General features: G+C 52.1%; 1 protein-coding gene across 24 annotated transcripts in view; it reads left to right on the top strand.

Annotated features, from left to right (window-relative positions):
• LOC102464061 (uncharacterized) overlaps positions 1-27,124 on the top strand; it is a 252,426-nt gene that overhangs the window by 112,630 nt on the left and 112,672 nt on the right. For 19 of the 24 annotated variants that reach the window (XR_016349502.1, XM_089778116.1, XM_089778115.1 and 16 more), the window contains 12 exons: positions 2,197-2,241; positions 3,006-3,077; positions 4,510-4,545; positions 4,659-4,694; positions 5,986-6,027; positions 9,201-9,245; positions 11,246-11,284; positions 15,196-15,234; positions 17,302-17,337; positions 21,434-21,568; positions 24,428-24,550; positions 26,161-26,433. Coding sequence is in view for 23 of the 24 variants with exons in the window: in XM_089778116.1 (XP_089634242.1) it covers positions 2,197-2,241; positions 3,006-3,077; positions 4,510-4,545; positions 4,659-4,694; positions 5,986-6,027; positions 9,201-9,245; positions 11,246-11,284; positions 15,196-15,234; positions 17,302-17,337; positions 21,434-21,568; positions 24,428-24,550; positions 26,161-26,433 (921 nt within the window). In the remaining variant the exon portion in view is untranslated. The remainder of the gene's footprint in view (positions 1-2,196; positions 2,242-3,005; positions 3,078-4,509; positions 4,546-4,658; positions 4,695-5,985; positions 6,028-9,200; positions 9,246-11,245; positions 11,285-15,195; positions 15,235-17,301; positions 17,338-21,433; positions 21,569-24,427; positions 24,551-26,160; positions 26,434-27,124) is intronic. The other 5 variants (XM_089778097.1, XM_075925493.2, XM_089778123.1 and 2 more) reach the window with 5 other exon arrangements.

Below are 27,124 nucleotides of genomic sequence, written 5' to 3'. Positions count from 1 at the left end.
CCCCGACTTATTCTTCCGTGGGTCAGTGGCCCCCTGACCCAAAAAAGGTTCCCCGCCCCCTGGCTTAAACTGTGGGTCAGGACTAGGGATGTAAAATCCCATGTAATCAGCTAACCAGTTGAACATTATGTTTCACCAGTTAATTGCCTGAACAAGGGTGGGTGGGGTGGGGCTGCTCTAGCCTAGCTGGGCAAGCGGTTCACTGGTTAACCATTGACATCCCTAGTTGGGACCATGTTGGGATTGCCTTAGATTTGCTGGGGTTCTGGCCCACAGCCAAAACCTGAGCATCCCTCCCGACCTTGGGATTATGTCTACACTACAGGGTTTTTGCACAAAAACCCACTGAGCGTCCACACCTCAAGCGCGTTTTTGTGCAAGTAGATTTACAGTAAATCAAAAGAACAGAGGGGGTTTTGCAGTGGAGGTATTCCTCTTTCTACAAGGAATAATTCCTGTTTGTGCAAGAGCTCTTGTGCAAAAGGGTGTGTGTGTGTGTGGACGGGCAACAGGGGTTTTTGCGCAAAAAGAGCCAATTGAAAAAAGCACAGGCGATCTAGTGACTATTCTGTGAATGGCAATCAGAGCATGCAGTCTGGACCTCTCTTGTGCAAAAGCCCATCGCTTTTGCTATGCGCTTTGGCAGTGTGGACGCCCTCTTGCGCAAGACGTTTTTGCTGAAGATCTCTTCCATAAAAAGCTTCTTGCGCAAGAAGCCCGCAGTGTAGATGTAGCCTGTGGGAAGAAACCCTTAGGCTTTGCCTTTGCCTTCCCTGCCCTGGGGTCATTAATAATTCTTGTTGGCAGACGGGTGCAATGAAGTTTGAGTAATGTAGCCTCACTGGCTTTATAGGAGTTACTGCTGGTTTACACTGGCCACAGTTAGGGTATGTCTACACTACCCTCCTTGTTCGAACTAGCGGGGGTAATGTAGTCATCCGCAGTTGCAAATGAAGCCCGGGATTTGAATTTCCCGGGCTTCATTTGCATGAAGCCGGCCAGCGCCATTTTTAAATGCCGGCTAGTTCGAGCCCCGTGCCGCGCGGCTACACGCGGCACGGAGTAGCTAGTTCGGATTAGGCTTCTAATCCGTGGAACGAGGTGTACAGCTAGTTCGGATTAGGAAGCCTAATTCGAACTAGCTACTCCATGCCGCGTCTAGCCGCGCGGCACGGGGCTCGAACTAGCCGGCATTTAAAAATGGCGCCGGCCGGCTTCATGCAAATGAAGCCCGGGAAATTCAAATCCCGGGCTTCATTTGCAACTGCGGATGACTACATTACCCCCGCTAGTTCGAACTAGCGGGGTAGTGTAGACATACCCTTAGATCAGGCACTTTCATCCAATTGGGAAATTCAGAACAACAAAATGGATCGCGAACCGAACTTTAACCTGACCGTTAGAAAGGGATCCAGGCCACAGGGTGGGAATTTTGTTCTTTCCCATAGCCGTGGAGAGGTATGAGCTCTCCCCGCCGTAATTAGTAGAATGAGGAACCTTCTGATTAATATTAATAGGAAGCTGTTGGGAGGAGATGCCTGAGTCGTCTCGTTTTCCAACTTTGAAGGGTTCCGTTCGGAGGAGAGGAGGGCGGGACAGGTTTGCATTGATCCAGCCCAGCTCAGCCAACCCATGTCAGTGACATGTCTCCCAAACTGGCTCCAACTCTGGTTTTCTGTCTGGGTTTGGTTCCACCCGCCAAAGCTAGAGCCTGCCACAGAACCGTCACACCGGATGTCAGAACCTTCTTCCTTCTGGGGGAGTTCTTCCAGTCCTGCGGGTGGGGGCTGGCTGGGGGCGCTCCCCTGCCTCTTCTAGGAGGTGGAGAGCAGACTTACCCAAAATCCCATTGGTGACTGGTGGAGAATTGCAAACCTCCCTCCATCTCTTCTGATGTCTCCCTGCCACATCTGACCATAGGTACTCCAGCTCCAGGCACCCTTCACAAAGTCACCCCCATTTACTGATGGCCCACCTTGTCATGATCCCCGGCTGCTCCTCCCTGCTGGCTGGTGGATGCTGGGGAGAGAAACTGGCCTCCCTTAAAGCCGCTGGCCAGACGAATGGACTCGATTCTCTCCGTTTGAACGGGCAGAAGTGCTGAATAGTGACTGTCACATGTGCTGGGGCAGCCTGACATGCCTGTTTACCAGAGGCGGCTAAGCCGGCTTTAAAAATGGTTCCTCTTTCTTTTAGGGAGAAGCGGGTACCCCAGGGAAGCCAGGAAAGAGAGGAATCCGGGTAATAATTCTTTCCGGGGTGCACAATGGGTTTCATGGGAGGCACCCTGCGGGCACTGTGTGTCCACGTCCAAGTAGCTACAGAAGGGATCAGTGAGGAGAATGTGCAGTGAGTTTGCTGGTTCTCTGCTTTCACTTAGGGCTGTCCGTCCAGCCAGGGCTGAACCAAGCCATTGCAGCGCCCCAGGCAGACAGTTTAATTGTGCCCCGGTGGGGAAGGGTGCATGCCCCGCCCCCATACCAGCGTGTGGGGGAGGGTGCGTGGAGCTGGCGGTGGCAGGACGCACGTGCCCAGCCCAGCCCGGCTACCACTGCTGGCGCGCAGCCTGGGGTGGGCCAAGCCTGGTCATGCAGGACCCTGTGGCCACGGCGGAAGGGTGCTGCTGGCCGGCTGTGCGGGAGTTAACGCGGCGGTCGCTGCAGGGTGGCTGCTGGGAGCTGCTGCAGCCCACGATCCGGCAGCCGGGCGCGTGGCGCCTGATGGAAGCTATAAGGGGCGCTGTGTGCCCCTTCCAGCTGTCATCAGGCGCTCCCCATAAGTTGGCACCCTGGCCAGCTGGCGGCTAGCCCATGCCTTAATCCGGCCATGCGTCCAGCAGCAGTGGAATCGTTTTCTCCTCCGTGAAAACCGCAGAGTTCAGACGGTGGATAGTGTCTTCTGCACTTCCTGGGTGGCTGGGCAGGGTCTGGGCGGCCCACTGGGCTATATCTGCAAAGATCGGCTTCTTGTCTCACTCATGCGGGTTTCTCTGCATCATTTTGCAGGGCCCTGTAGGGCTTCCGGGACATCCTGGCCAGCAGGGGATCAAAGGCGAGATGGGAGAACCGGGAAAGGAGGTGAGTCAGGCACCCAAGGAGTGGCGGAAGGAGAGGGCGCTTGGGAGACAATAGCGCAGGTGGCAAAAGAGAGGCCAGTAACTCTGAGGTAGCTCGGGAGGCCTTGCATTGACGGTCTGCTCACCCGTGGGAAGGGTGGAAGCAGCCTGAATTTCTGAAATTCTGCCACAGATGTGCACGCCACGCGAGTGTGCAAAAACTCCTCCCCGTGGCTGCACTAGGGCTCAAGAACCCATGGAAAAAGCATTGTGGGTGCTCGGCTCTCACTAGCCACTTCTGTTCAGGGCAGCTGCTAATCAGCTGTTCGGGGATTGGCGGGAGGTGCCCCAGGCTGGGGGAGGAGCAGGGACAGGAAGAGGCAGAATGAAGCCAGAGTCTTGGGGGAGGGGTGGAATGGAAGAAGGAACAGGCAGGAAGAGGCGGAGCCTTGGGGGAGGGGTAGAGGAAAAGGCAGAGTGAGGGCGGAGCCTTGGAGGAGGGGTGGAGTGGGGGCAGGAGGAAGTGGAGCCCTGGGGGAGGGGTGGAGTGGGGGCAGAAAGAGGGAGAGTGAGGGCAGAGCCTTGGGGAGGGGTGGAGTGGGGGCAGGAGGAGGCGGAGTGGGGGCGGAGCCTTGGGGGAGGGGTGGAGTGGGGGCAGGAGGAGGCGGAGTGGGGGCGGAGCCATTGGGGAGGGGTGGAGTGGGGGCAGGAGGAGGCGGAGTGGGGGCGGAGCCATTGGGGAGGGGTGGAGTGGGGGCAGGAGGAGGAGTGGGGGGGTGGGGAGGGGTGGAGTGGGGGCAGGAGGAGGCGGAGTGGGGGCGGAGCCATTGGGGAGGGGTGGAGTGGGGGCAGGATGTGGGGGCAGGGGGAGGCGGAGTGGGGGCGGAGCCATTGGGGAGGGGTGGAGTGGGGGGGGCAGGAGGGGTGGGTGGGGGCAGGGGGAGGCGGAGTGGGGGCGGAGCCATTGGGGAGGGGTGGAGTGGGGGCAGGAGGAGGCGGAGTGGGGGCGGAGCCATTGGGGAGGGGTGGAGTGGGGGCAGGAGGAGGCGGAGAGGGGGCGGAGCCTTGGGGGAGGGGTGGAGTGGGGGCAGGAGGAGGCGGAGTGGGGGCGGGCCATTGGGGAGGGGTGGAGTGGGGGCAGGAGGAGGCGGAGTGGGGGCGGGCCATTGGGAGGGGTGGAGTGGGGGCAGGAGGAGGCGGAGTGGGGGCGGAGCCATTGGGGAGGGGTGGAGTGGGGGCAGGAGGAGGCGGAGTGGGGGCGGAGCCATCGGGGAGGGGTGGAGTCACAGTCGGTGGCTCTGCTCCCCACTGAGGAAGAGTCACTTGGGTTTCCAGCCAGAGGGACGTTAGACGCTGAGACTCGGGGACATTGAGCTGGCGGAGGCGGGCGAGGGGGGGCTGCTGTGACTGCGCCCCACCTGGGGCCGGCTCTCACCCTGCCTCTCTCTTCCCAGGGAGCCGCCGGAGCGAAGGGACTCAAGGGCGAAGCTGTAGGTTTGCACACTCCCCTTTTGACCTTGCGTGCGGGAGTCCGGCTCGGGGGCCGACTCGCTGACTTTCACCTCTCGTCTTTCTGGGGCTGGGGGGCCTTGTGTCTCTGCAGGGGAAGCCTGGGCCGCCCGGGTCTCCTGGAAGCGTTGTGAGTACCACTCCCTTTCCTGAGGTGCTCGTTGGTGTGAGTGTGCAAGGGGGAAACGGGGTGTGTTGTCCTGGCAATGAGAAGAACCCCCATTCCTTTGGAGGGGGGATGTGCTGTGGGCTTCTCCTAGCACTAACATTACTCATGGGGAGGGGCTGTCGTTAGTCACCCGAGTGGAGACCACAGTTCCTGTGTTGCAGCAAATGCCTCACAGCACACGTGCACGAGGCATTGGCGTGTGTATTCAGCCCTTGCACAAGCGTGTATCACAACCATCTTCTGAGGCCTGATTCAGGAAAGCCCATGAGCACGTGCTGAATGCCCTACTTATCCCAGAAAGCACATGGCTAACTTTAAATATATGCTTTAATCCGGGCCAAGTCAATGGGATTTTCACCCATGCTTGACTTTAATGGGATTTAAGGGTGTGCTTAAAATTAAGCAAGTGCTTAACCAAGTCAGTGCCTCAGGGGATATACCATGGAGGCACTTGCCCACCTCTCATGCTCTTTGGTTGCCCTGGTCTCGTCATCCTTGGCTGCCACTCTCCAACATGGCTCCCGTTTGCTCCCCACTCACGCACCTCTTAGTGAGTACTCACCTCCAAAACTGCATTGCCACCGGGGATGGAGGGTGGAAGCACAGTACAGCCCAGGCTGCCTAGAAAGCTCACAATTCCCTGCTCCTCTCAATTCCTATGCCTCTCTCCCCTGGTCTGCCCTGTCCTAGTACAATGACCCCCAAACCTCCATGACTCACGTCATCCTCAGATTCAAAGGGCAACGGTGTCCCTTGGGGAAGAGCTGTCTCTAAGCCATGCAGCCATGTGCCTGGTGAGTCGGTACAAACAACCAAACAAGGGCAAAAGTCGCGTCAATAGCAGAAAGGGTCCAAACAACATATAAACCCGGAGCATCCCCGAGCTCTGGAGAAGTCGAGAGATTGGATTTGCAGATGGCTGCAGTCTCTGTAATGGGTCAGAATTGAACACCTCCAGCTTGATGGACGAGCAGCTCCAGACCCCATATCTCTACAGCTTATTAGGTCCTTTAGACACTCCCCCCCCCCCCCCCCCCCCGATCCAAACACCTGGAAGGTTTGGATGCAAATATTACAGCTCAGTTTATGGGGTAATTTTTAGAGGAGGAAAACAAGGGAGTTAATTGAGCCCTGTGCCAAAGGGATGTATCAGAACCAACAGGAAAGTGGGCAGAGAGTGGGGGCTTGCTGAGTGTTGTTCCTATTTGAGACCAACAACACTCTGTGACCTGTCTTTCCTCCATTGGTGTAGGTGTCATCTCTGGATAACAGCATCACTAACAAAGGCGAGAAGGTAAAGTCCCGTGCCGGAGCAGCAATGGCCCCTTGAGATGACCATCCCCTAAGACTGACTGTGTAGTTTGACCCAGGAGTGTTTTCCTTTCTGGCAAAAAAATGGTTTTAAATCAATTGTCAACGGTTGCAAAGGGTTACGTTAAAAAAATTAAGAAAACTCTATGAAATAGAGAGGATAGAATTGCTCTCAGGCTTTCCCAGATGTGAGGAGCACATGGTCTCCCACTGCTGTGTAATAAAGAGCATAGCTATCACAGAATCCCAGAATCCTAGGGTTGGAAGAGACCTCGGGGGGCCATTGAGTCCAACCCCCTGCCCAAAGCAGGACCAACCCCAACGAAATCAGCCCAGCCAGGGCTTTGTCAAACTGGGACTTAAAAACCTCTAGGGATGGAGATTCCATCACCTCCCCAGGGAACCCGTCCCAGTGCTTCCCCACTCCGTTAGGGAAATAGTTTTTCCTAATATCCAACCTAGACCTCCCCCACTGCAACTTGAGACCGTTGCTCCTCTTTCTGCCATCTGCCACCACTGAGAACAGCCTCTCTCCATCCTCTTTGGAACCCCCCTTCAGGGAGTTAAAGGCTGCTATCAAATCCCCCTTCACTCTTCTCTTCTGTAGTCTAAATAAGCCCAAATCCCTCAGCCTCTTCTCATAGGTCATGTGCTCCATCCCCCTAATCATTTTGGTTGCCCTCCGCTGGACTCTCTCCAATGCGTCCACATCCTTGCTGTAACGGGGGGCCTAGAATTGGACACAATACTCCAGATGTGGCCTCACCAGTGCCGAAAAAGAGAATAATCACTTCCCTAGATCTGCTGGCAATACGCCTCCTTCTGCTGTTAGCCTTCTTGGCTACAAGGGCGCTCTGTTGACTCATATCCAGCTTCTCATCCTCTGTAATCCCCAGGGCCTTTTCTGCCGAACTGCTGCTTAGCCAGTCGGTCCCCAGCCTGTAACAATCCTTGGGATTCTTCCGTCCCAGGTGCAGGACTCTGCACTTGTCCTTGTCGAACCTCATCAGATTTATTTTGTCCCAGTCCTCCAATCACAAGGCATGAGGGCAGCTGGACTAGCCACGCCCCAGAGAGTTGTAATGTCGCTAGCTCAGGTCCTGGAGGAGGGTAGCTGCAGCAGCATGGCAGTCCAAGTCCTCCTGGAACCCTGGGTAATTATTTGCAGGACTTGCCCTCACCGCTGCCCTGTCACTGCTCGGGGACGTGGCTGGGGCTGTGATTGTGGTCGTGACTCACTCCACGACTTCCAGACCGAGTTTTCTCCGCCCCCGGGGGCTTTTGCACGTCAAAATCTGCAAAATTCCATGTGGGGTGTGAAACGGTGAGCTCCGAAAAGCTGCGTTCACCTCGCCTGTCAGAAATGCTGCCAGGGGAGTGGAGCTGGTAGGGCTGTGGAGGATGCAAGCGGCAGGGAGGACTCCAGCTCTCCTTCCAGAGCTGTGTGAGTCCTGCAGGGCGAACAGGAGCAAACGCTCAAGCCCTGATTCACTAAAGCTCTTCACTGAAGTCAGTGGGACTCAGGCAGGTCCTTGGAATTAAACATGTGCTTAAGTGCTGGATTTGAAGGGCCTGTAGGTGCCTAACTCCCATTGGCCCAAATGCTTTGCAAGATGGGGATCAGACCCTTCCTATGCTTAAAGTTAAGCACGTGCTTGGGCACTTGGCTGAATCGGGGCCAAGGTGCCTGGCTTCTCAGGAAAGGGGGAGAGAAACCAGTTGTCTCCAACGTTAGGATGGTGCACTCACGCTACTGATGGATGTAGGATGCTTCACGCCAGGCTTCCATCCCATTTTTCTGCCTGGAGAAACGAACAGGAAAAGATCCAGCCTCTTTCGTGCGCCAAGCACATGCCCACAAGAAGCCTCGGATCGGATCTGTGCGAGAGGAGGGGTTGGGTCATTTGTTAATCGGTGCAGTCATTTTGCCAAGGAACATCTCCTGATGGAGTGGAGAGAAAATATGGGTGGAAGTCACAGGGTTTAGGGAAAACTGTGACTCGGCCTCATTTTCTGGCATCTTTACCCTTCATGTGGTAGAGTTGCCCGCTTTCTAATCGCACTAAACTGAGTTTCCTTGGCCTGCCCCCTTCCCCACTGCCCCACCCTTTCTCTGAGGCCCCGCCCTTTTTCTGAGGCCCTGCCCCCATTCATTCCACTGCCCCTCCCTCCGTTGCTCACTCTCCCCCACCTTCACTCACTTGCCTATTTTCACTGGGCTGGGGAAGGAGGTTGGGGTGCAGGCGGGAGTGAGGGATTGGGGTTGTGTAGTAGGGGTTCAGAGTGTGGGAGGGGCTCCAGGCTGAGGCAAGAGGTCGGGGTACAGGATGGGGTATGAGCTCTGGGCTGTGAGTGCAGGATCTGGGGTGGGCCCAGAGATGAGGAGTTTGGGGTGCAGCTAGGGGCTCTGGGCTGGGACTGAGGGGTTTGAAGTGTGCGTGGGGGCTCAGGGCTGGTGTTTGCAGTGTGGCCCAGGGAGTTGAGGTGTAGGGGGTGGGGAGGGGTGCAGGCTCCGGGTGGTGCTTAACTCAATTGTTTCCCAAGAAGCAGCCACCAGGTCACCTAGGAACTGGAGGGGCGGCATAGCCAGGCCGACTCTGCACACTGCCCCTGCCCGCAGACACCGCCCCCACAGCTCTCATTGGCTGCGGTTCCTGGCCAATGGGAGCTGCGGTGCTGGTGCCCACTGGGAGAGGGTCAGCATGCGGAGACCCTTGGGCCACACCTCTGCCTAGGAGCTGGAGGGACATGCTGGCCGCTTGCCAGGAGCCGGGCAGGGATCCTGCCAGTCTTTAAAACTGGACTTTTAACAACCCCGCCAGGGTCTGGTTTTGACCAGGTATTCCTGTCAGAAACCGGCCACCCGGCCACCCTGTGTGTGGCAGGGGACGGGGAGAGGCAACGTGGCCACCAAGGGAGTGGACTTACCACAGCCTCAGTTCGATGCTAACGTTTGCTGTGCATTTGTGGTACCCGTGGTTTCCTTGCTGGCTAGGAGAGAACCAGGGCCTTGAGCAGTCGTCCGGAGAGCGTGTCCCATTCCTCTGCCTAACCACGAAGCATTAAAGCCAAGTTCTCCCCAGACCCCTGCCTTGCTTTATCAGTGGTGTTGCAGCGCCAAAGAGAGCGCGCTAACCCGTTCCTGCTGGGTTACAGGGAGATCCGGGGGCGACAGGAGAGAGAGGCCCGCCTGGTCCTAGGGTGAGTGTGGGCGTTTGTGCTCGGGGGCTCTTGTGGAGCTTGCAGGGGGAGGGACAATGGGGTCAGGTCCCTCCTGTGCTTTGCCCCAGGAGGCTGGGTTTCAGAGCACTCGAGACACCACAGCACTCGGCCACATGGAGCCAGAGCTGCCCCTGGGCATGCTGATGCATCTCGTGGTGTTGTTGCCATCAGACCGGCTGCACTTGCTGCAGGCTGCCATCCGAGGGGTCCATCGGGGGGCTGTCAGGATCCAGGAGGCCCTGAGGGAGAGCGTCCACCCAGGGGAGCCCTCAGAGCCTCCCCGGTCCTCCCCCATTTCTCCCTCACGTCCTTCCACTTACCCGTCCCTAGCCCTCCTTCCTGATGTCAAATAAAAGACATGTATGTTCAAAAATAGGAACTGGGTTTATTGAACATAACTGGGGGGGGATGGATCTCTGGGGAGATCTCTAGGAAAAGGAGGTGGGAGAGGGGAAGAGAGAGGGTGGGAGAGGGGAGGGGGAAACCTGGGAGGAGGGAGCTGGAAGAGGGAAGCAAGGGGAAGAAGGGGGAGGGGAAGCTCAGGGTTGGGGGTCTCGCTGGACCAACCTGATTTTCATGCAAACCTGCTCCTGGGTTCGCTTGTGGCCTTTGGTGGCCAGGCTGGCAGCTTTTCTACCATTGACGACCACGTTCCTCTGGCTAGGGCTGAGATCATGGACGTTGGGGGAATCTCCCCCAAACCTGAATAAGGTCCATGATCTCCACCCTGGACCAGGAAGGCGCCCTCCTTCTCCAGCCCCTGTCAGGCTCCTGGGAGCTGACAGACTGCTCCTGGGGAGCAGTGGAGGGCTGGTTGCCAGTGGCTTGCTGGCTTATGTTTTGGGGCCACTGGGTCAGGGGCCCCGGTGGTCACTGTTGGCCCTGAGCTGTCAGGCTTGGAGCTGGCACAGGCACTATGGCCAGGGTCTACCCCTTTAATGGCTCTGGGGATGGGGGAGAGGAGAGTAAGTTTTCCTGGTTGTGCCCAGAGTGGCCACCAGGGCTCCCTGGGAAGGGCTGGAGGCCCCCTATTTCGAATTAAGTGTCTACACAGCACTTCATTCGAAATGGCTGTTTCGAATGTGGTGTTACTCCTCATAGAATGAGGTTTACCAAATTCGAAATAAGGGCTCCACTATTTCGAATTTATTTCAAAATAGCGGTTTGCCTGTGTAGACGCTATTCAAGTTAATTCGAAGTAATGGCTGTTACTTCGAATTCACTTTGTAGTGTAGACATACCCATACAGAGCAATCATCCTCCCAGCCAGCAGCCCCCAGATAGAAACACGGGGCCGCCCGGCTGGAAAGTTAATAGCATTGGATCAAAGCCCATTTTGCCTGTCCCTGGAGAGCTGTTTCCTTTGTGTCCCCCGGCTCTCGGCTGTGCAAAACGTTTCATTCCAATTCTGCTGGGCCGCCGCCGTCGACTGCAGGCTCCTCAACGTGCCTCGTAACTGATGAAAGATGCTTTGGATACGTCCTGTGCAGTTTCCAGGGAGGGGTCACTGAGCCCCGGAGCCTGCATGGGGCATAGCAAAAGTGTCTTCCAACCAAACGATGCTGCTGGCTTTTCCCAGCGCAGGCAGGTTGGGCCTGGAGAAGGGAGGAGAAACGCAAAGCGTCTGTCCCGGAGCTCATCCCAGCAGGTGGGGTACGAGCTCAGGCTTCCTCCGTCAAAGAGGAGGGGGTGCTTGGGGATTCTCCGAGCAGGGGAGAGGGGCTGGTCAGCTGGGAAGGACCAGCCTTGAATAGATTTTGTCAGTGCCAGGCTGTTCTGCTGGAACTCATTCACAGCCAGAGTTCTAGCCGGCGTGGGACCAGCAATGGGTGGGTGGCCCATGCTTTGGTCCTTTGGGAAAGGGAGCAATAGCAGCACTCAGCAATCACTCCTTACTGTAATATTCTAGTTGTGGAGATAACGCCTCCTTACAACATGAGCACCATGAGGTCAAACCTACTTTTATTTTGTATTTTAAGGGGCCGGATGGTCTGCCAGGGCCTGCAGGTGGGACTCTGGTATGTTAATTTCCTTGCCTTGTTTTCTACATACAGTCAACATTACTTGAGTGATTTCTTGAGAAGCCGTGGGGCTTAGAATACCGATACGTAGGTCGCGAATACACAGTCTGTGCCGGGTTGAGCCTTGCTGAAGCGCGTTAAATCCTCTAGTAAGTGCCAGGCTCTACTCGTTAGCCGGGGCCGTTACACTCTGGTGCGTCTGTTCCTGAAACACTCAGCACTGATGTCCTGCCTTTTTCTCCCCCTCTCCAAGCTGGATAGCATGTCAGAAAAGGGGATAAAAGGAGAAAAGGGAACAGCTTCTAATGCCGTCATTCTAGACTGTGAATGCTTTGGGGGCAGGGGCTGTCTTTTGTATTTGTTTGGACTGTGCGACTACGATGCAGGTGGGTATCCCTTGATATCTCTGTAATACAAATTGTGTCGTCCTCCTCCTCCTCAGGGGAACCATGCCCCTCTCTGCAGGAGAATTGTTTGCTCCACCTGGAGAACCAAATTATTTGTGTATCTGTAACCCACACACCTAGTGTTGTTACTGAGTACAGGTGGCACCTAGACCACTGCAACAGTTAAGATCAAGAGACCTTCTACAGCAGGGGCTGGGAGCCAGATGGCTTTTAGCTCAGAGGGTAGAGGCTCCTGGAGTCAGCTCCCAAGGTCCCAGGTTCAAATCCGCCCTCGTGGTGGTTACACATAGAACTGTGCCACTGATTGCGCCAGAGATATGTTCACACATGCCTTGTGCTGGGAGGTTCGAATTGCCATGAATTTGGGGTGTTCACCTTACGGCCACTTTGCTGCACTGGGAGTGAGTCGAACAGCTCTTCCCTTCCCCAGAAGAAACTGCAGTTGAAAAGCTCCATAGTAGCTCACCGCCTGGCTACATATGGACATAGCTGAGACACTAAACCAGGGGTGGAAAACATAAGGCCCCGGGGGGGGGGGGCAGATGTGGTCCCTGGCTTGACTGAATCTGGCCCCTGAGGCTCAAGGTGCGCGCCCCCCCCCCAGTACTGGGGAGCCTGCACAAGCACTCTGGCCCTCCTGCTGCCTCCCCATAGGGCTGGAGCACACAAAATCTACACAAAATCTACTGGCCTGGACCCCCTAGGGTCTGGTGTGAGGGGATTGTGGGGAACGTCCTTCTCCATCAGGGGCCTGTGGGGGTGTTTTTTGGTTTTTGTTTGATTGGGGGGGTTGAGTTTTTGATGTTGTCGTTTGTTTGCTTCTCACTTGCATGCAGCCCCTGACTCATTTTTCTGTGGGTCAGCGGCCCCCCAACCCAACAAGGTTCCCCATCCCTACACGAAAGGGGCAAAAAGTCTAGGTGCTGTGGTCTGGGCAGGTCTTGGACATGGTAGGCAATTGGAGTCGGACTGATTGCTGACGTGTTGGGGGGGATGAGAGGTGGAAATGCATCTGGAATCCGAAGGATGTGTCTGTGTCCTGGCCATTTTCTGTCAGTAGAATCACACTGGAAACGCTTTTAAAGAGCAGGCGGTATGGAGTAGGAGAAACTCATAACGGCCTAAGAGAGGGAGCCCAGTTAATCTGTAACTGGAAAAACTTGAACAACGAGAAATAGTCTAGCAGCACCGTAGAGACTAATGGAACAGGTAGATGGTGGGATGAGCTCTCACGGGCACAACCCACTTCTTCAGATGACTGGAGTTATTAGAAAGGGAATCCTCTGATCTGTCATTCATGTTAAAATTCGACACTCTCCGAGAAGGAATGAACAAACACTCAAACTATCTTACCCATTACCAAGATAGCTTCCCCAATTATCACCTCTAATACCATTAACTCACAAACATCCCACTCTCCCCACCTCTAATATTGTCAATTCACAGACACTTACCTACCTTCCTTCCTCCCCCCCCCCCCCCGCATCCCCCTCCTGTTCTGAAATGTGATTTGTCCTTTTCATATGTGTTCATTTTTTTTAATTGTATCCTTTGGTATATATGGTTGTGACTATTTTCTTCCACTATTTGATCTGAGGAAGTGGGTCTGGCCCACGAAAGCTCATCATCTAATAAACCATCTTGTTAGTCTTTAAAGTGCTACATTGTCCTGCATTTTGCTGGAGTTATTAGAGGTTCAGTTTCTGAATAAATAGTGGGTAGGGGGAGAGAGAAGGGACAAGAAGGGGAGAAAAAAGGGGAAAGAAATAATTAGAGTGCCCATGCTGCAGGAAGCTGATAGAGAAGGTACTAATTGTTCTTAAGTACCCATTGTTTGTTTTTTTATGTCAGAAGGCCTAGTGCATGGGTTCCCAAAGGGGGGGGGGGGGGACATGAAGAAATTCCAGAGGGGTGCGAGGCGACCCAGCCCCCCCTCAACTCCTCTGCCCCTCAGTTTTACTGCTATTTTTGTTTATCGGCCCCGGTCAGTTCCTTTTTTTTGCTCAACAAGTTTTGCTTGTGTGTGTGTGCGCGCGTGTGCGTGTGTGTGTGTAAAATCTAAAAGGGGGTGTGATGCCAAAAAGTTTGGGAACCAGCTCTTTGCAATTTTTGGTGTGTAAATATGCTGAGCCCTGGGTGGAAATATGGGGGCTCAGATTGGGGGGGGGCAGGGATTGCCCCAATCACATGATTACCCAGGTCCCATGGCTCTCAAGCCAATACTTTCTTGGAGCAGTGTAAACAGCTGGATGATTTCTGGAGCCTCTTGGATTATTCTCTCTCCTGTGGAAACGCACCGAGTGGTGGAGGCCACCCCCAGTCCATGGCTTGCTGGTGCCCTTCATTCCACCGGAATCTGTAGAGGCAGAAACCAGATTTCAGTGTAATGAAGCCCATCAGACATGGAATTCAACCCCTCCCGTTCGAGCCCCTTGCCCCCGGGAGAGAATGCTGACCGGACATTGTGCCCCCTTGCTGGTCATTCCTGTGACGGTGGCTGCAAAGTTTAAACCTCCTTTTGTAACGTTAATGCCTCTGCCCTGCATTTCCCAGGACTCTCTTCTCTAGTTAAATCTGCAGCTTAATATGTTAAAGGGGAGGCAGAATGGCCACAGAATGGGACTTAGTGTCAGGACACCTGGGTTCTAATCCTGGCTCTCACCACTAGCGTGACTCAGTTTACCGCCAAGGCCATCTTCGCATTGGGCTTGTGAGGCTTGGCCAGTGGGTGTGCGGGAAGATCCAGAGGGAGTGTAATGGTGCTGTTTGAGCACTGACAGTCGCAGTGCCTGGCCTGACTCCTGAGACCCTCGCTGGGCAACACTAGCCAAGTTTATTGGAAGATTTCAAAGGCCTTCACAAAGATTAATTTAACCCTCTCATGTGTCCTGTGAGGTTATTATGTCTCTGCCCTACAGATCTCATTGAGCTAGCATGCTTAAAATAGAGCGCAGCCATATCTCTGCCTGAGCTTGGAGTCGTACTACTACCTCCAAGTGTCAGCATAACTTTAAGTGGCTTGGCCATGGTCAGGCAGCAAGTTGGTGGCAGAGTCGGGATTAGCACCCAGACAGCTAAGTCTCTATGTTAGGGTACGTCTAGACTACAGGGTTTTGTCGACAGATACTTTCGACAAAGCTTCTGTTGACAAAGAGCGTCTAGACTACATCCAGTTCTGTCGACAAAGCAAGCCGCTTTGTTGACATAACCATGTGGACGCAAAGGACAGTGTAGATGCAATAATGCCTTCTATCAACAGAACTCTGTCGATAAAAGGCATTATTCCTCGTAGAATGAGGTTTACATACGTCGACAAAACTGCTGAGTTTTGTCGACGTTATGTCGACATAACTCAAAGGCAGTGTGGACGCAGGTATAGTTTTGTCGACAAAACCCTGTAGTCTAGACATACCCTAAGTGATGACTTAGTGCTCTTGTTGTTGCATTTCTTTGGGCTGCTGCTCTTGTTAACCATCTGTCTTGTTTGGTTGGTTTTAAAAGGGAGAACCAGGACCACCCCGCACAGGATTGGAGATCAAGGTAAATAAAAAGATGCAGAAAATGGTAATATTGATACACTGTGTCTCTGTCTCTGTTTCTCTCACTGTGTCTGAGCCCTCAAGTGCTAAGATTCAGAAAAAACATTCGAAGGCGGCCAGTGTAGAACAAACCACAAGGAGTCTGGTGGCACTTTAAAGGCTAACATGTCCTCGGCTAGAGCATAAGCTTTCATGAGCTACAACTCACTTCCTTAGACACTGAAAAGAACAAACAGGAAGGGATACAGAGACAGGAGTGTGACATCAGTGCTAATTAAATCCAAGGGGATGTGTCTCCTGTCCAGCAGGGATGAGAAGGTTCAAGTACCTGAATGGGAAATGACCTACTGAAATGTGAGAACTGCTCCATGTGTCTATGGAAACTCTGTTTCTGGGTGTCAGATCTGCATATAAGTTCCGGCTCAGCAGTTTCTCAGTTGCAGTCGGGTTTACGTTTTATTGCCTGAGAATGGCAGCTTGCAAGTCTGAAACTATGTGTCCACGGAGGTAAAAGTGCCTCCCCCCCCACTGGCTTTTGTATGTTGTCATTCTTAATGTCTGATTTGTGTCCATTTATTCTTTTGCCTAGCAAGTGTCCGGTTGGTCCGATGTACATGGCAGAGGGGCATTGTTAGCACATGATGGCATAGATCAGATGGGGTATGTCTACACTGCACAGCTATTTCAAGATACTGGAGGTATCCCAAACTAGCTACCCCACATCTACACAAGCCGCCCATTGTTTTGAAATAACGGGTGCATTATTTCACCATCCTGGTAAACCTTGTTGCACAGGGGTTAAGGGATGGCTCAAAATAGCGTTTTATTTTGAAATTTGGTGCTGTGTAGGTGCACCAAATTTCAAAATAAGCTATTTCAAAATATCTTCAAGATAAGATACGCAATGTGCATAGTGCAAATTGCATATCGTATTTCGAGTTTAGGGTGCTGTGTAGACACCTCCATGATTAAGTCCTGCGGTTAGGTCCAGTGATGGTGTCACATGAGGCATGTCGACACTAGGAAATTGTTTCAAAATAACTTATTTCAAAATAATTACTCCCGAAATAATAATTCTGAAATTGTGTGTCCTCACTATGGGGAAACCTCAAAATGAGTCCGAGGCAGGCTCCGTTAAAGTGGATGCGCTACCTCAACTTAGAGCCGCAGGAAGCATTAGTCTGAATGACTCTGGGGAGTTATTTCGAAATAGTAGCACAGGAGCATCCACACTACTGCTATTTTGAAATAACTATTCAAAATTAGCATTATTCCTCGTGGAAAGCACGCATTATTATTTCAAAATAACCAGCCCATTATTTTGAAATAACGGGGTTGGTCACGTGGACGCTCCCCTTGTTGTTTCGAAATAAGGAGAGTTATTTCAAAATAGCTCCCTCTTGTAGACCAGGGCTAGGATAGTCGTGTGGACAGAGTTGGCAACAGGGTTTGTTGCCGGGATAGATGCCAGGATCAGTGGTTCTGTTAAGGGGTGCGAAGTTGGTGGTGAGTATTTGTCTCAGGAAAAAAGATTTAAATAGACACATGGAGCGGTTCTGGGATTACAATCGGTAATTTCCCATTCAGGTACTTGCACCTTCTCATCCCTGCCGGAGATGAACCACATCCACTCAGATTTAATTAGCATTGATGTCACACTCCCATCTCTGTATCCCTTCCTGTTTGTTCTTTTCTCTTCAGCAGCTGAGGAAGGGTATGTCTACCCTCTCTTTCAAGAGAGGGCTGCAAATGAAGACATTCGAAATTGCAAATGAAACCAGGTTTTAAATATCCCATGCTTCATTTCCTTATTTGCATTACGGCGCTATTTCGAAATAGCAGACACTGTTAAGACACGGTTATTTCGAGAGAAACCTCTTCTCTTGAAATAACTGGTAAACCTCATTGTATCTTAGGGCCTGGCTGTAAATTATAGATTGAGAAATGTGAGAGCTTCTCTCTCTCTCGGTCCAAATGTACATTATATCCATACACGTAATACCTATGAATATGTGTATGCTGTGCCCAACGTATGTTCCTGGGCTAACACCCTTCATCCCTGTTTCAGGATCTAGAGAGACTGTTTGATGCATATGGGATCAAGGTAGGTGACTATTTTACTTGACTTCTGAGAGTTTGGCCTATTGCTGTTAGATGTAGTCACTTCGGGTACGTCTAAACTACATGCCTTTGTCGGCAGAGGCATGTAGATTTGTTTGTTCACCAAAGGCAAATGAAGACGCGATTTAAATGATCGCGGCTTCATTTACATTTACATGGCTGCCGCGCTGAGCCGACAAACAGCTGATCAGCTGTTTGTCGGCTTGCCGCTAGTCTGGATGTTCCCCCTGTAGACATCAAAGCCCTTTGTCGGCAGCCCCGGTAAACCTCATCCCACGAGGAAAAACGGGGCTGCCGACAAAGGGCTTTGATGTCGACAGGGGGAGCGTCCAGACTAGCGGCGAGCCGACAAACAGCTGATCAGCTGTTTGTCGGCTCAGCGCGGCAGCCATGTAAATGTAAATGAAGCCGCGATCATTTAAATCGCGGCTTCATTTGCCTTTGCTGATCTGTCTAATCTACATGCCTCTGCCGACAGAGGCATGTAGTCTAGACACAGCCTTCCTGAGATGAGATTGTTACCATTAAACTTAGACAAGTCCTAAAAAGCCTTCATCCTGTCCCTCCATCTTCTATGATGTTCTGGCGAAAGGGTTGGCTCTCCCATTTCAACACTGAAGCGAATGCACAGGCACTGTTAGTTGAGTTCCTAGAGCTAGGTACCGTTCATTCTCACAGTCCCCTATGGCAGCTTTACAGTGCAAATGCTAGTGGGGAAGGAGGGTCTTGTAGTTAAGGTACAACTCAGGAGATCTGGGTTCAGTTGCAGATTCTGATAGAGATTCCTCGGGCGAATCATTTCATTTCCCATGGTCTCGGTTGTCCATCTGCAAATTGGAGCTAATACATCTTTTGCCTTTCAAGCATAAGCTATTCAGAGCAGAGCCTGTCTTGCCCTCTGTGTATGTGCAGTACCCACGGCTGCGACTACATGGCACCCTAAACTTAAAATATTTTGAATCTATTCTGAAATAGCTTATTTTGAAATTTGGTGCATCTACACAGCACCAAATTTCAAATTAATGTTCTATTTCGAAGACACAGTCTGGACAGGGATTTCAGAATCACGTGCCTGCTATTTCAGGAAATAGTAGGAGCATTTAAAGACGTGGTGTTGCTATTTTGGGATACTTCTGGTTTCCTGAAATAGTAACGCAGTCTAGACATACCCTAACACATTTATTAGACCATGATCTTTTGTGGGTAAAACACACTTCATTAGATGGTTTGGAGTGGAAATTACAGAATGCAAGCTATGTATAACAAAAGAAGTCACCTGTGAATTGAAGGACCAGTGTTAATGCAGCTAATTAAGTCAGACTGGACGTGTCTCATTCGTAACATTGATGTGGAAATGTGAATACCAAAGATGGGGAAATTGCCTTTGCAGTGCATTAACTAGTTAAGATCTTTCTTCCAGCTTTATTCAAGCTTAAAAGGATAGAGCTGAACTTGTAAATGAACTGCAGTTTAGATGTCTCCCTTTGTATTCGTGTGATAAAGGTCTTTTGTAGAAGAATCCATTACTGAATCTCTAGGGAAGTTAAAGTGTTCCCCCAGTGGTTCTCAGAGCGTGGTCTGTGGCCCACCTGTGGTCTATGACTGTCTTGCAGGTGTGCCGCGGGCTCGTAGCTCGACCCCTATCCCACAGTGGGAAGTCTGTGCTGGTGCCCTAGCCCTGCCCCCCCATATGGTTGGAGAACCAGCACTGACTTCCCCCTGAGCCTTGCCGGCTGGATCCAGCTCCTGGGGACAGGAAGTGGCTCTGTCTGCTGCCACTGCCACTGCCCCAGCTGGGAGAACAGCAGCCCCCACTGCTCCCATTGGCCGGAATCCTGGCCAATGGGAACAGCAGACGGCAGTGCCTTCATCCCCCTCCATTCTAGGGATGCAAAAGCTTATCGGATAGTCGACACACTAGTCGCTTCCCCTGCCTTGTTGCCTCTATCAGAAAGAGGCAACGAGGGGGTGGGAGGGGAGAGAAGGGCGTGCTGTGGGGAACCAGCTTAAAAGCCAGTTCCCCCCCAGCTCCAGCTCCAGCTCCGTGGGAGGGGGCAGCGGCGGCGTTCCACCTTGGAAATGTACAGGAGTCCCTGCTGAGGCTCTTGTGTATTTCAAAAGTGGAACGCCAGGTGGCACTTCTGCCTTTGAAATGTAGCAACAGCCGGGCGGGCTCTGGCTACATTTCAAAGCAGAAGCACCCTTGTCGACTAATCGAAGAGTTGATGAATTCCATCAGCTATTCAATTAGTTGATTAAACTAATTTTAACATCCCTACTCCATTCCTAGACCCGCCTCCACCCCAGCCTGCTCCAGCACCCGTTTTGTCATCATGGCTGGTGGTCTGTGAAAAGATTTGTGTTGAGTGGGGTGGGCCATGGGCCAAAAAGTTTGAGAACTTACTGCCCTATAGGTTTCGGTGTGTTACCATTCCTGGTGTCTGATCTGTGTCCATTTATCCTTTGTCGCAGAGACTGTCCGGCTTGGCCAATATACATGGCAGCGGGGCATTGCTGGCACTTGATGGCATAGATCACATTGGTGGAGGTGCAGTTGTATGAGCCGCCGGTGTGGTGGCTGATATGGTTAGGTCCTGTGACGTGTTGCTTGTATAGAGGTGCGGACAGAGTTGGCAGCAGGGTTTGTTGCAGGGGTAGGTTCCTGGGTGAGTGTATCTGTGGTGTGATATGTGGCTGCTGGGAAGTATCTGCTTCAGGTTGCAGGGCTGTCTGTAGGCGAGGACTGGCCTGTCACCCAAGATCTGCAGGAGTGAGGGATCATTTTCCAGGATAGGTTGTAGATTGTCGATGATGCACTGGAGGGGTTGAGCTGTGGGCTGTAGGTGATGATCAGTTGTGTTCAACTGTTTTCCTCGTTGGGCCTGGCTTGAAGTAGGTGGGAACTCACTTGGCTCTGTCAATCTGTTTCCTTACTTCCCCAGGTGGGTATATAAGTTTTAAGAATGCCTGATAGAGATCTTGTCGGCGTTTGTCTCTGTCCATGGGACTGGAGCAAATCCGGATGTATCCTCTGGCTTCCATCCAGGACACATCACACAATCCATTGTCTACAGCCGAGCCCTAAGAGACAATCTAAGGCAGGCCTGGGAAAAATACAGCCCTCAGGCTGGATCTGGCCCACCAAGCCTCCAGATCTGGCCTGCGGATGCAGCAGGGAGCCCCAGGCAGGTTCTGCTGCTTGTCCCGCAGCCCGGCACATCGCTCAGAAAAGCGGCTGCGGGCCGTTTCTCTTTCAAAACTGTCATCCCAGAGGGGAAGGGAGAAGGCTTCAAGCACTGCTCCCGCCCCCAGCACAATCCTATTGGCCGGTTTCTGGCCAGAACCCGGCCAATAGGAGCTGCCTGTTTGAATAACAGGCAGCACACGAAGCACCACACCTCCCCTCCCCTCAGTTTTTCACACATGCACATGGCCCTGCAGCCTGTACAGGCTGGCTGGCTGGCTGGGAAATGTTTTAAGCTCTGCAAGCATTTAGCTCTGCAGGCAGGAAGGCTGGTTGGGCTGCTGCCTGGTAAGTCTCCTGGCCAGAGCCTGCCTCTGGCACCCCAATCCCTTCCTTCCCCAATGCTCTGCCCCCCACTCAACATAAGCAAACCCTCTGCCACCTTCTTGTACCCATATCCTCTCCCAGATCTGGCACCCTGCCCCAGATCACAATCCCCTCCTCCCCTAGGTCACAAACCAAATCCCTGCACCCCAGTCCCCTGCTCTAGGTCACAACTGCCTCCTTCACCCAAACTCCCTCCCGGACCCCACACTCCCTCCTACACCCCAATTCCTTACCCCAAGCTCCCTTCTGCACCCAACCTCCATCCCAGATCCTGCACCTCCTCCTTTAATATCATGGAAGAGTGTAGCCCTCGACCACTTTCCAACGTGGCCCCCCTGTCAAAAATTGTTGCCCAGCCCTGATCTACACTGCCCCAGGACTGCTTGTTGATTTTAAAGTCACCGACTAACACGGCTACCGCTCTCGTTTGCCATGGGTTCTGGCTTTCTCTGTTACCTTGGGGAGCAGCAGCGCTCGCGGTTTGACTGAGTGTTCTGTGCTGCTGCAGCTGGCGCTGCTGAAGGAACTTACGGATCTTCTCCTGAGGGAGGGGTTTGAAGTGCTGATCCCGCGGCCGGCCAGCACCAGGAAAGGCAAGCCAGCCAAGAAAAAGGAGGGATCAACGCAAGCTACAGACTATGCTGTGAGTATTCGTCCTCGTGAGATTCCTCGGAATCAGAGACCCTGGAAAAGGGGAAGAAGCGCTGGGAGGAAGCTGAGGGACAGAGCTAGATAGCTTGTTCAAGGCTCCAGAGCCAGGAATAGAGCTTGTTCTCATTGACATCAAGTCCTGGGGTGTCAGCATCAAGATCTACTTTCCCTTCCTCGTGTCACTGTGGGTACGTCTGCACTAGCCACCCCAGTTCGAACTAGGGTGGCTAATGTAGGCATTTGAACTTGCAAATGAAGCCCGGGATTAAAATATCCCAGGCTTTATTTGCGTGTTCCCAGGCACCACCATTTTTAAATGCCCGGTAGTTCGGACTCCCTGCCTGCAGCTATACGTGGCATGGGCTGGGTAGTTCGAACTAACGCCCCTAATTTGGACTACCATTACTCCCGGGATATTTTAATCCCGGGCTTCATTTCAAGTTCGAATGACTACATTATCCACCCTAGTTCAAACTAGGGTGGCTAGTGTAGACATACCCTGTTTTATTATTGGGCACGGCTCTTCTCCAATGCCCCGAACCCTCGACTCCCATAGAAAAACAGCTGGAGACGTAGAATTCCATCGCTAAGGAATTTCAGCAAGGATCACACTGGGTCAGCCTCCCCTCATTCAAGTCCCCCAAAGAACAAAAGGAAGTAACTGAATTAAGTACCAATTAATTTATGTTCATGCATATTTGTGAAGACAATGTATGTGGATTATACAGAGCCGTGTTATGTTCTAAAATAATAAAATTGTCATTTTAGAACATAACACGGCTCTGTATAATCCACATACATTGACTTCACAAATATACATGAACATAAATTAATAAAACTAATTCAGTCAGTCAGTCCTCACAAAAGCAGCATGAGGAAGCAACTCGGAGTTCCCAAAAGTTTAGCATGAGTTCTCCCGCTTCTCAGTTAGACTATGTCTACACTGCTGTTTTTGGGAGGGGGGGGGGGGGTTGGCAGAAGATATGCAAATTGTGCTCATTTGCATATCTTCTGCCCATCCTTTTTGCAGAAGAGGTTTTGCTGCGAAAAAGCCCCATGTAGACGGGGCCATTTGTCAACAACAACAACAAAAAAACCCTTTCACAAGACCCTGTAAACCTCATTTTTTGAGGAATAAGGGACCTTGCGAGAAAGGTTTTTTTTCCGACAAATGGCCCCGTCTAACACAGGACATGGCAAAACCTCTTCCGCAAAAAGGATCAGCCGAAGATATGCAATTGAGAGCGCGATTTGCAGATCTTCTGCCGAAAAAAACAGCAGCGTAGACATAGAGTCTTTGACCGCCAAATCCATACAATCTGCTCAGTCAAACCCAACATCTTCCCTCCCCTTGCCTGTTGGAGTCTTCCGTTGGAATTTCTGGAGACTGTTCCTCTCCCTCTGCTGAAATCACTATTAGCCTGTCAGCAAAGCTACGTGACTAACCAATTTCTCAATTAAAAATATAGATTAAAAAAAAAACCTGCTACAAGAAAAATACAAAACTCAGAACAGCAAAATAAATGACTCTTTCCCCACGATCACATTTCTAGAGCAGCTGGTGAATCATACTACAGGTTGGACCTTTCTAATCCGGCAACCTCAGGATCTGAGTGGGGCCAAACTAGAGAATTTTCCAGGCCACGGGAAGTCAATATTATCTAACACCACTACCAACACTTCCACTGTTTAATGGGCTCTTAGAAGACATTTAGGGGTAAATTAGAGCCAAATAACAGCACAGAAGACAGCCAGGACCGGGGGCTGTAAACAAACTTTATGGGTGCGTCTAGACTACTTGGCTCCATTGACGGAGCCATGTAAAGTAGCTTACTCGACATAGTCAATGAAGCGGGGATTTAAATAATCCCCGCTTCATTAAAATAAAAATGGCCACCGCGCTGTGCCAGCAATCAGCTGATCCGGCACAGTACGGTAGTCTAGATGTGGCGCAGTCGACAAGGGAAGCCTTTGTTGACCACTCCGGTATGCCTCGTGAAATAATAATTCCCGCTTCATTGACTATGTCAAGTAAACTACTTTACATGGCTCCGTCGACTGAGCCTTGTAGTCTAGACACACCCTATGAGACCACGGGAGATTGGTCACACCCATGATAAGTGGACATCTGGCTAACTAGGCCGGACCACGGATGTTGCCGGGCCAGAGTGTGCTAGGCTAGAGAAGTTCAATGTGTAGTTGAGACAATTTAACTAAAACGGTTTGGCTAAAATCAAACATCATTGAAAGTGTACAATTGAAATAAAATACATCTGTTTGCCCAGTGCTACTGGCCTGTCTCTTGACACATAAAAGCAAAGCATGGATGTGAAAGCCCCGGTGGTGTCTGGGGTTGTTGTGTCTATTTGGGGTGTGGTTACACAGCACCCAGGTTGGCAGGCTCCGACCTGCAAGGCTCACGCTACAGCGCTAGGAACAGCCACCTAGGCATAGGCGTTCAGACTCTGAAGCCTAGGGAGGAAGATGGGCTTCAGAGCCGGAGCTGCAATGACTACACCAGGTGTGGGGAACCTTTTTTGGGTCAGGATCCACTGACCCACAGAACAATCAGTGGGGAGCCGCAACGAAATGCAGCTGCCTCTGGGGAGGGAAGGTGGTGATCTGCAGGACCAAGAGGAATATTTGGCCAGTGATGCTGGAACTAAACTCTCCTCTCCTCCAGAGTGCCGTGCATGTGTTCACACAGGCTCCGTCTACAAGAACTTCAGACAGCTGGTCTCGTGGAACTCAATTTCATCTACCTGGACTGGATCAAGGTCTTGTCTGACCGACTGGGGGTCCATGCGCCGGTCTCTCAACTGGGTCTAAACACTTTTCTTGGGATTTACAGGCTTCGCTGAAGTATGATTTTCCTAGCAACTCTCTGACCAGTCTAGAAGTGACTGAAGAAGACCTGAGTATAGGTGTTGGGCATCAGCTTACAGTTCCAGGCACTGCTGGGCCACCTGCTAAGGTAACAGCAAACCGAGGCAGAATACGGTTCATTCTTTGCAGCTGGGTTTCATGGGTAGCCCCTGCTTAGCTGTCTTCTCGAGGACAGACTCACGTTCTTGCACGGTGCCCATCGCCGTGGTAGCTGAGCACCTTCCGAAGATAACTCAGCGGTTAGCCTCTGTGTGCCCATTTGACTAATATTTCCAAAAGAGCCCGGCATTGGTTTACCTATTTTCCCTCTGAAGCGAATGGTACAAATCCAATGAATTTCACTGGAGGCAGAGTTTGGCTTAATGCAAAGAACGCTGGTAAATCCCTCCCGTTGGTGTTGCCATTTGCCTGTTTCCTGAATCCGTTGTGAGGCTGGATTGTCTCTGGATGAAAGGCCAACAACAGCCGCTCGCTGTCTGGGTGCCCCTCTGTGAGCGACTCAGTGGCAGGAAGGGATGCTTCTAACTGAGACCCATAGAAATTGAGTTGCTATTTGAAATCTGACACTGGTGCTTTTAGCTTAGTTTGTTATTGGTTGTTTCATGAAATCACTGGGAAGAGGGTGGGCTGTTGGTTATGATGCTAGCCAGAGACTCAAGTTCTGTGCTCTGCTACTGACTTCCTGTACGACCTTTGCCATGTCACTTTGGACCTGACTTTTAAAGGTATTTGGGCACTGCTACACTCGGTGTCTAACTGATTTAGGAGCCAAAGTCTCATTGCAGGTCGAAGGGACGTAGGCGCCTCAGTCAGTTAGGTACTGCAACAGTTGGGCAAAGCAACATCTAAATATGTTTACAAATCTGGGTTTCACCCTCCCTATGTTTCAGTTCCTCATCTGGGGTATGTCTACACTACCCCGCTAGTTCGAACTAGCGGGGTAATGTATGCATACCGCACTTGCTAATGAAGCCCGGGATTTGAATTTCCCGGGCTTCATTAGCATAAGCGGGGAGCCGCCATTTTTAAATCCCCGCTGCTTCGAACCCCGTGTAGCGCGGCTACACGGGGCTCGGAAACGAGGAGTACCGGTAGTTCGGAATAGGCACCCTAGTCCGAACTACCTGGTTCGAGCCCCGTGTAGCCGCGCTACACGGGGTTCGAAGCAGCGGGGATTTAAAAATGGCGGCTCCCCGCTTATGCTAATGAAGCCCGGGAAATTCAAATCCCGGGCTTCATTAGCAAGTGCGGTATGCATACATTACCCTCCTAGTTCGAACTAGGAGGGTAGTGTAGACATACCCCTGTAAATCAGGGATGAGCGCGTTTTCCAGCCTTGCAGGGCTAAGATAAATATATGAAAGATTGTGAGGTACTCAGACACCACACTGGTATCAAAGCTAGACAGCATTAAAGGAATCCCAGCATGGGATTATTAAAATAAGTCAGCACGTCTGTAGCACAACCACATCAAAGCGCTTCGCAAAGGAGTGAAATCCCCGTCCCATTCAGAGCACTGAAGTGACTCACACAAGGTTACACAACAGAACTGAGGGGGGAAGACACCCCAGCTCTCCTGACGCCTAGTCCCAGGTCCCTGGACCCACGTGAGTGCAGCTCTTTGGAAGACATGGAAGAAGATAGGTCGGCTCTGCTCACACGCTGACATTTATTTCCGCTCTGCCTCTGTCTTGTTAGGATGTAACAGGTCAGAAGAAACCCCGAGCTGATGAGACAACAGCCACCAGTCCTGGTGACCACTTCGAGGTGGAAAACCGGACGAGCTCCTGTCAGAGACAGATGGAGGCTGAGAAATTGGAAGGCGGCCCTGGAGCGCCGAATGCAACCCGGGTACAAACGAGCCAAGAGCTTACTGCAGGGCAGCCACACACTGTCGAAAGTGCCAGCCTTGAGTGCCAGGAAGGGGAGGGATCTCTGGAGGAGCACTCAGGAGCAAGGGAGATGCAAGAGGTACCATTTCAAATCCCCTTGTATGTTTAGCAGCTTCTACTTGCTTTATTTTCCCAAGCTAGACCTGTAGTTGAGTATTCACCCAGCGGTGGGCAGCCTACGGCCTGCATGTGGCCCATTAGGATTCTGTGTGTGACCCACAAGACATTTTGTTCACCACTTCCCATTCATAAAGCAGTCAGATTCCACTGGTTTCTATCCGCATAGGGGTTTTTTTCCTTCCCTACTGGCATTACTAAAGTGACGGGCACGTGACGGGAGGTGCATGCTGATTGCACACATTGACTGTGCAAGCCGGGCACTCCGTCTGCGTCCAATCACAGCGCTGCTACAGATCAGTCCGTACACCCCGCACGTTCTAGGTACGCAGGGGCGGTTGGTATAAGAACGGCCATATTGGGTCAGACCAAAGGTCCATCTAGCCCAGTGTCCTGTCTGCCCACAGTGGCCAGCACCAGGTGCCCCAGAGGGAGGGATCACAACAGGGAATCTTAATGTGATCCCTCTCCCTGTCACCCACCTCCAGACAAACAGAGGCTAGGGACTCCATTCCTACCCATCCTGGCTAATAGCCATTGATGGACCTAACCTCCATGAATGTATCTAGCTCTTTTTTGAACCCTGTTAAAGGCACCCTCTTCTGGCAGCGTCTCACCTGCTATTACCTTTTTGTCCATTCTCTACCACGTGT

The sequence above is a fragment of the Pelodiscus sinensis genome, chromosome 1 (genome assembly GCF_052426305.1).
Source record: "Pelodiscus sinensis isolate ZL-2025 chromosome 1, ASM5242630v1, whole genome shotgun sequence".
Taxonomy (NCBI): domain Eukaryota; kingdom Metazoa; phylum Chordata; order Testudines; family Trionychidae; genus Pelodiscus; species Pelodiscus sinensis.
This window is presented reverse-complemented; position numbering and strand designations above follow the sequence as displayed.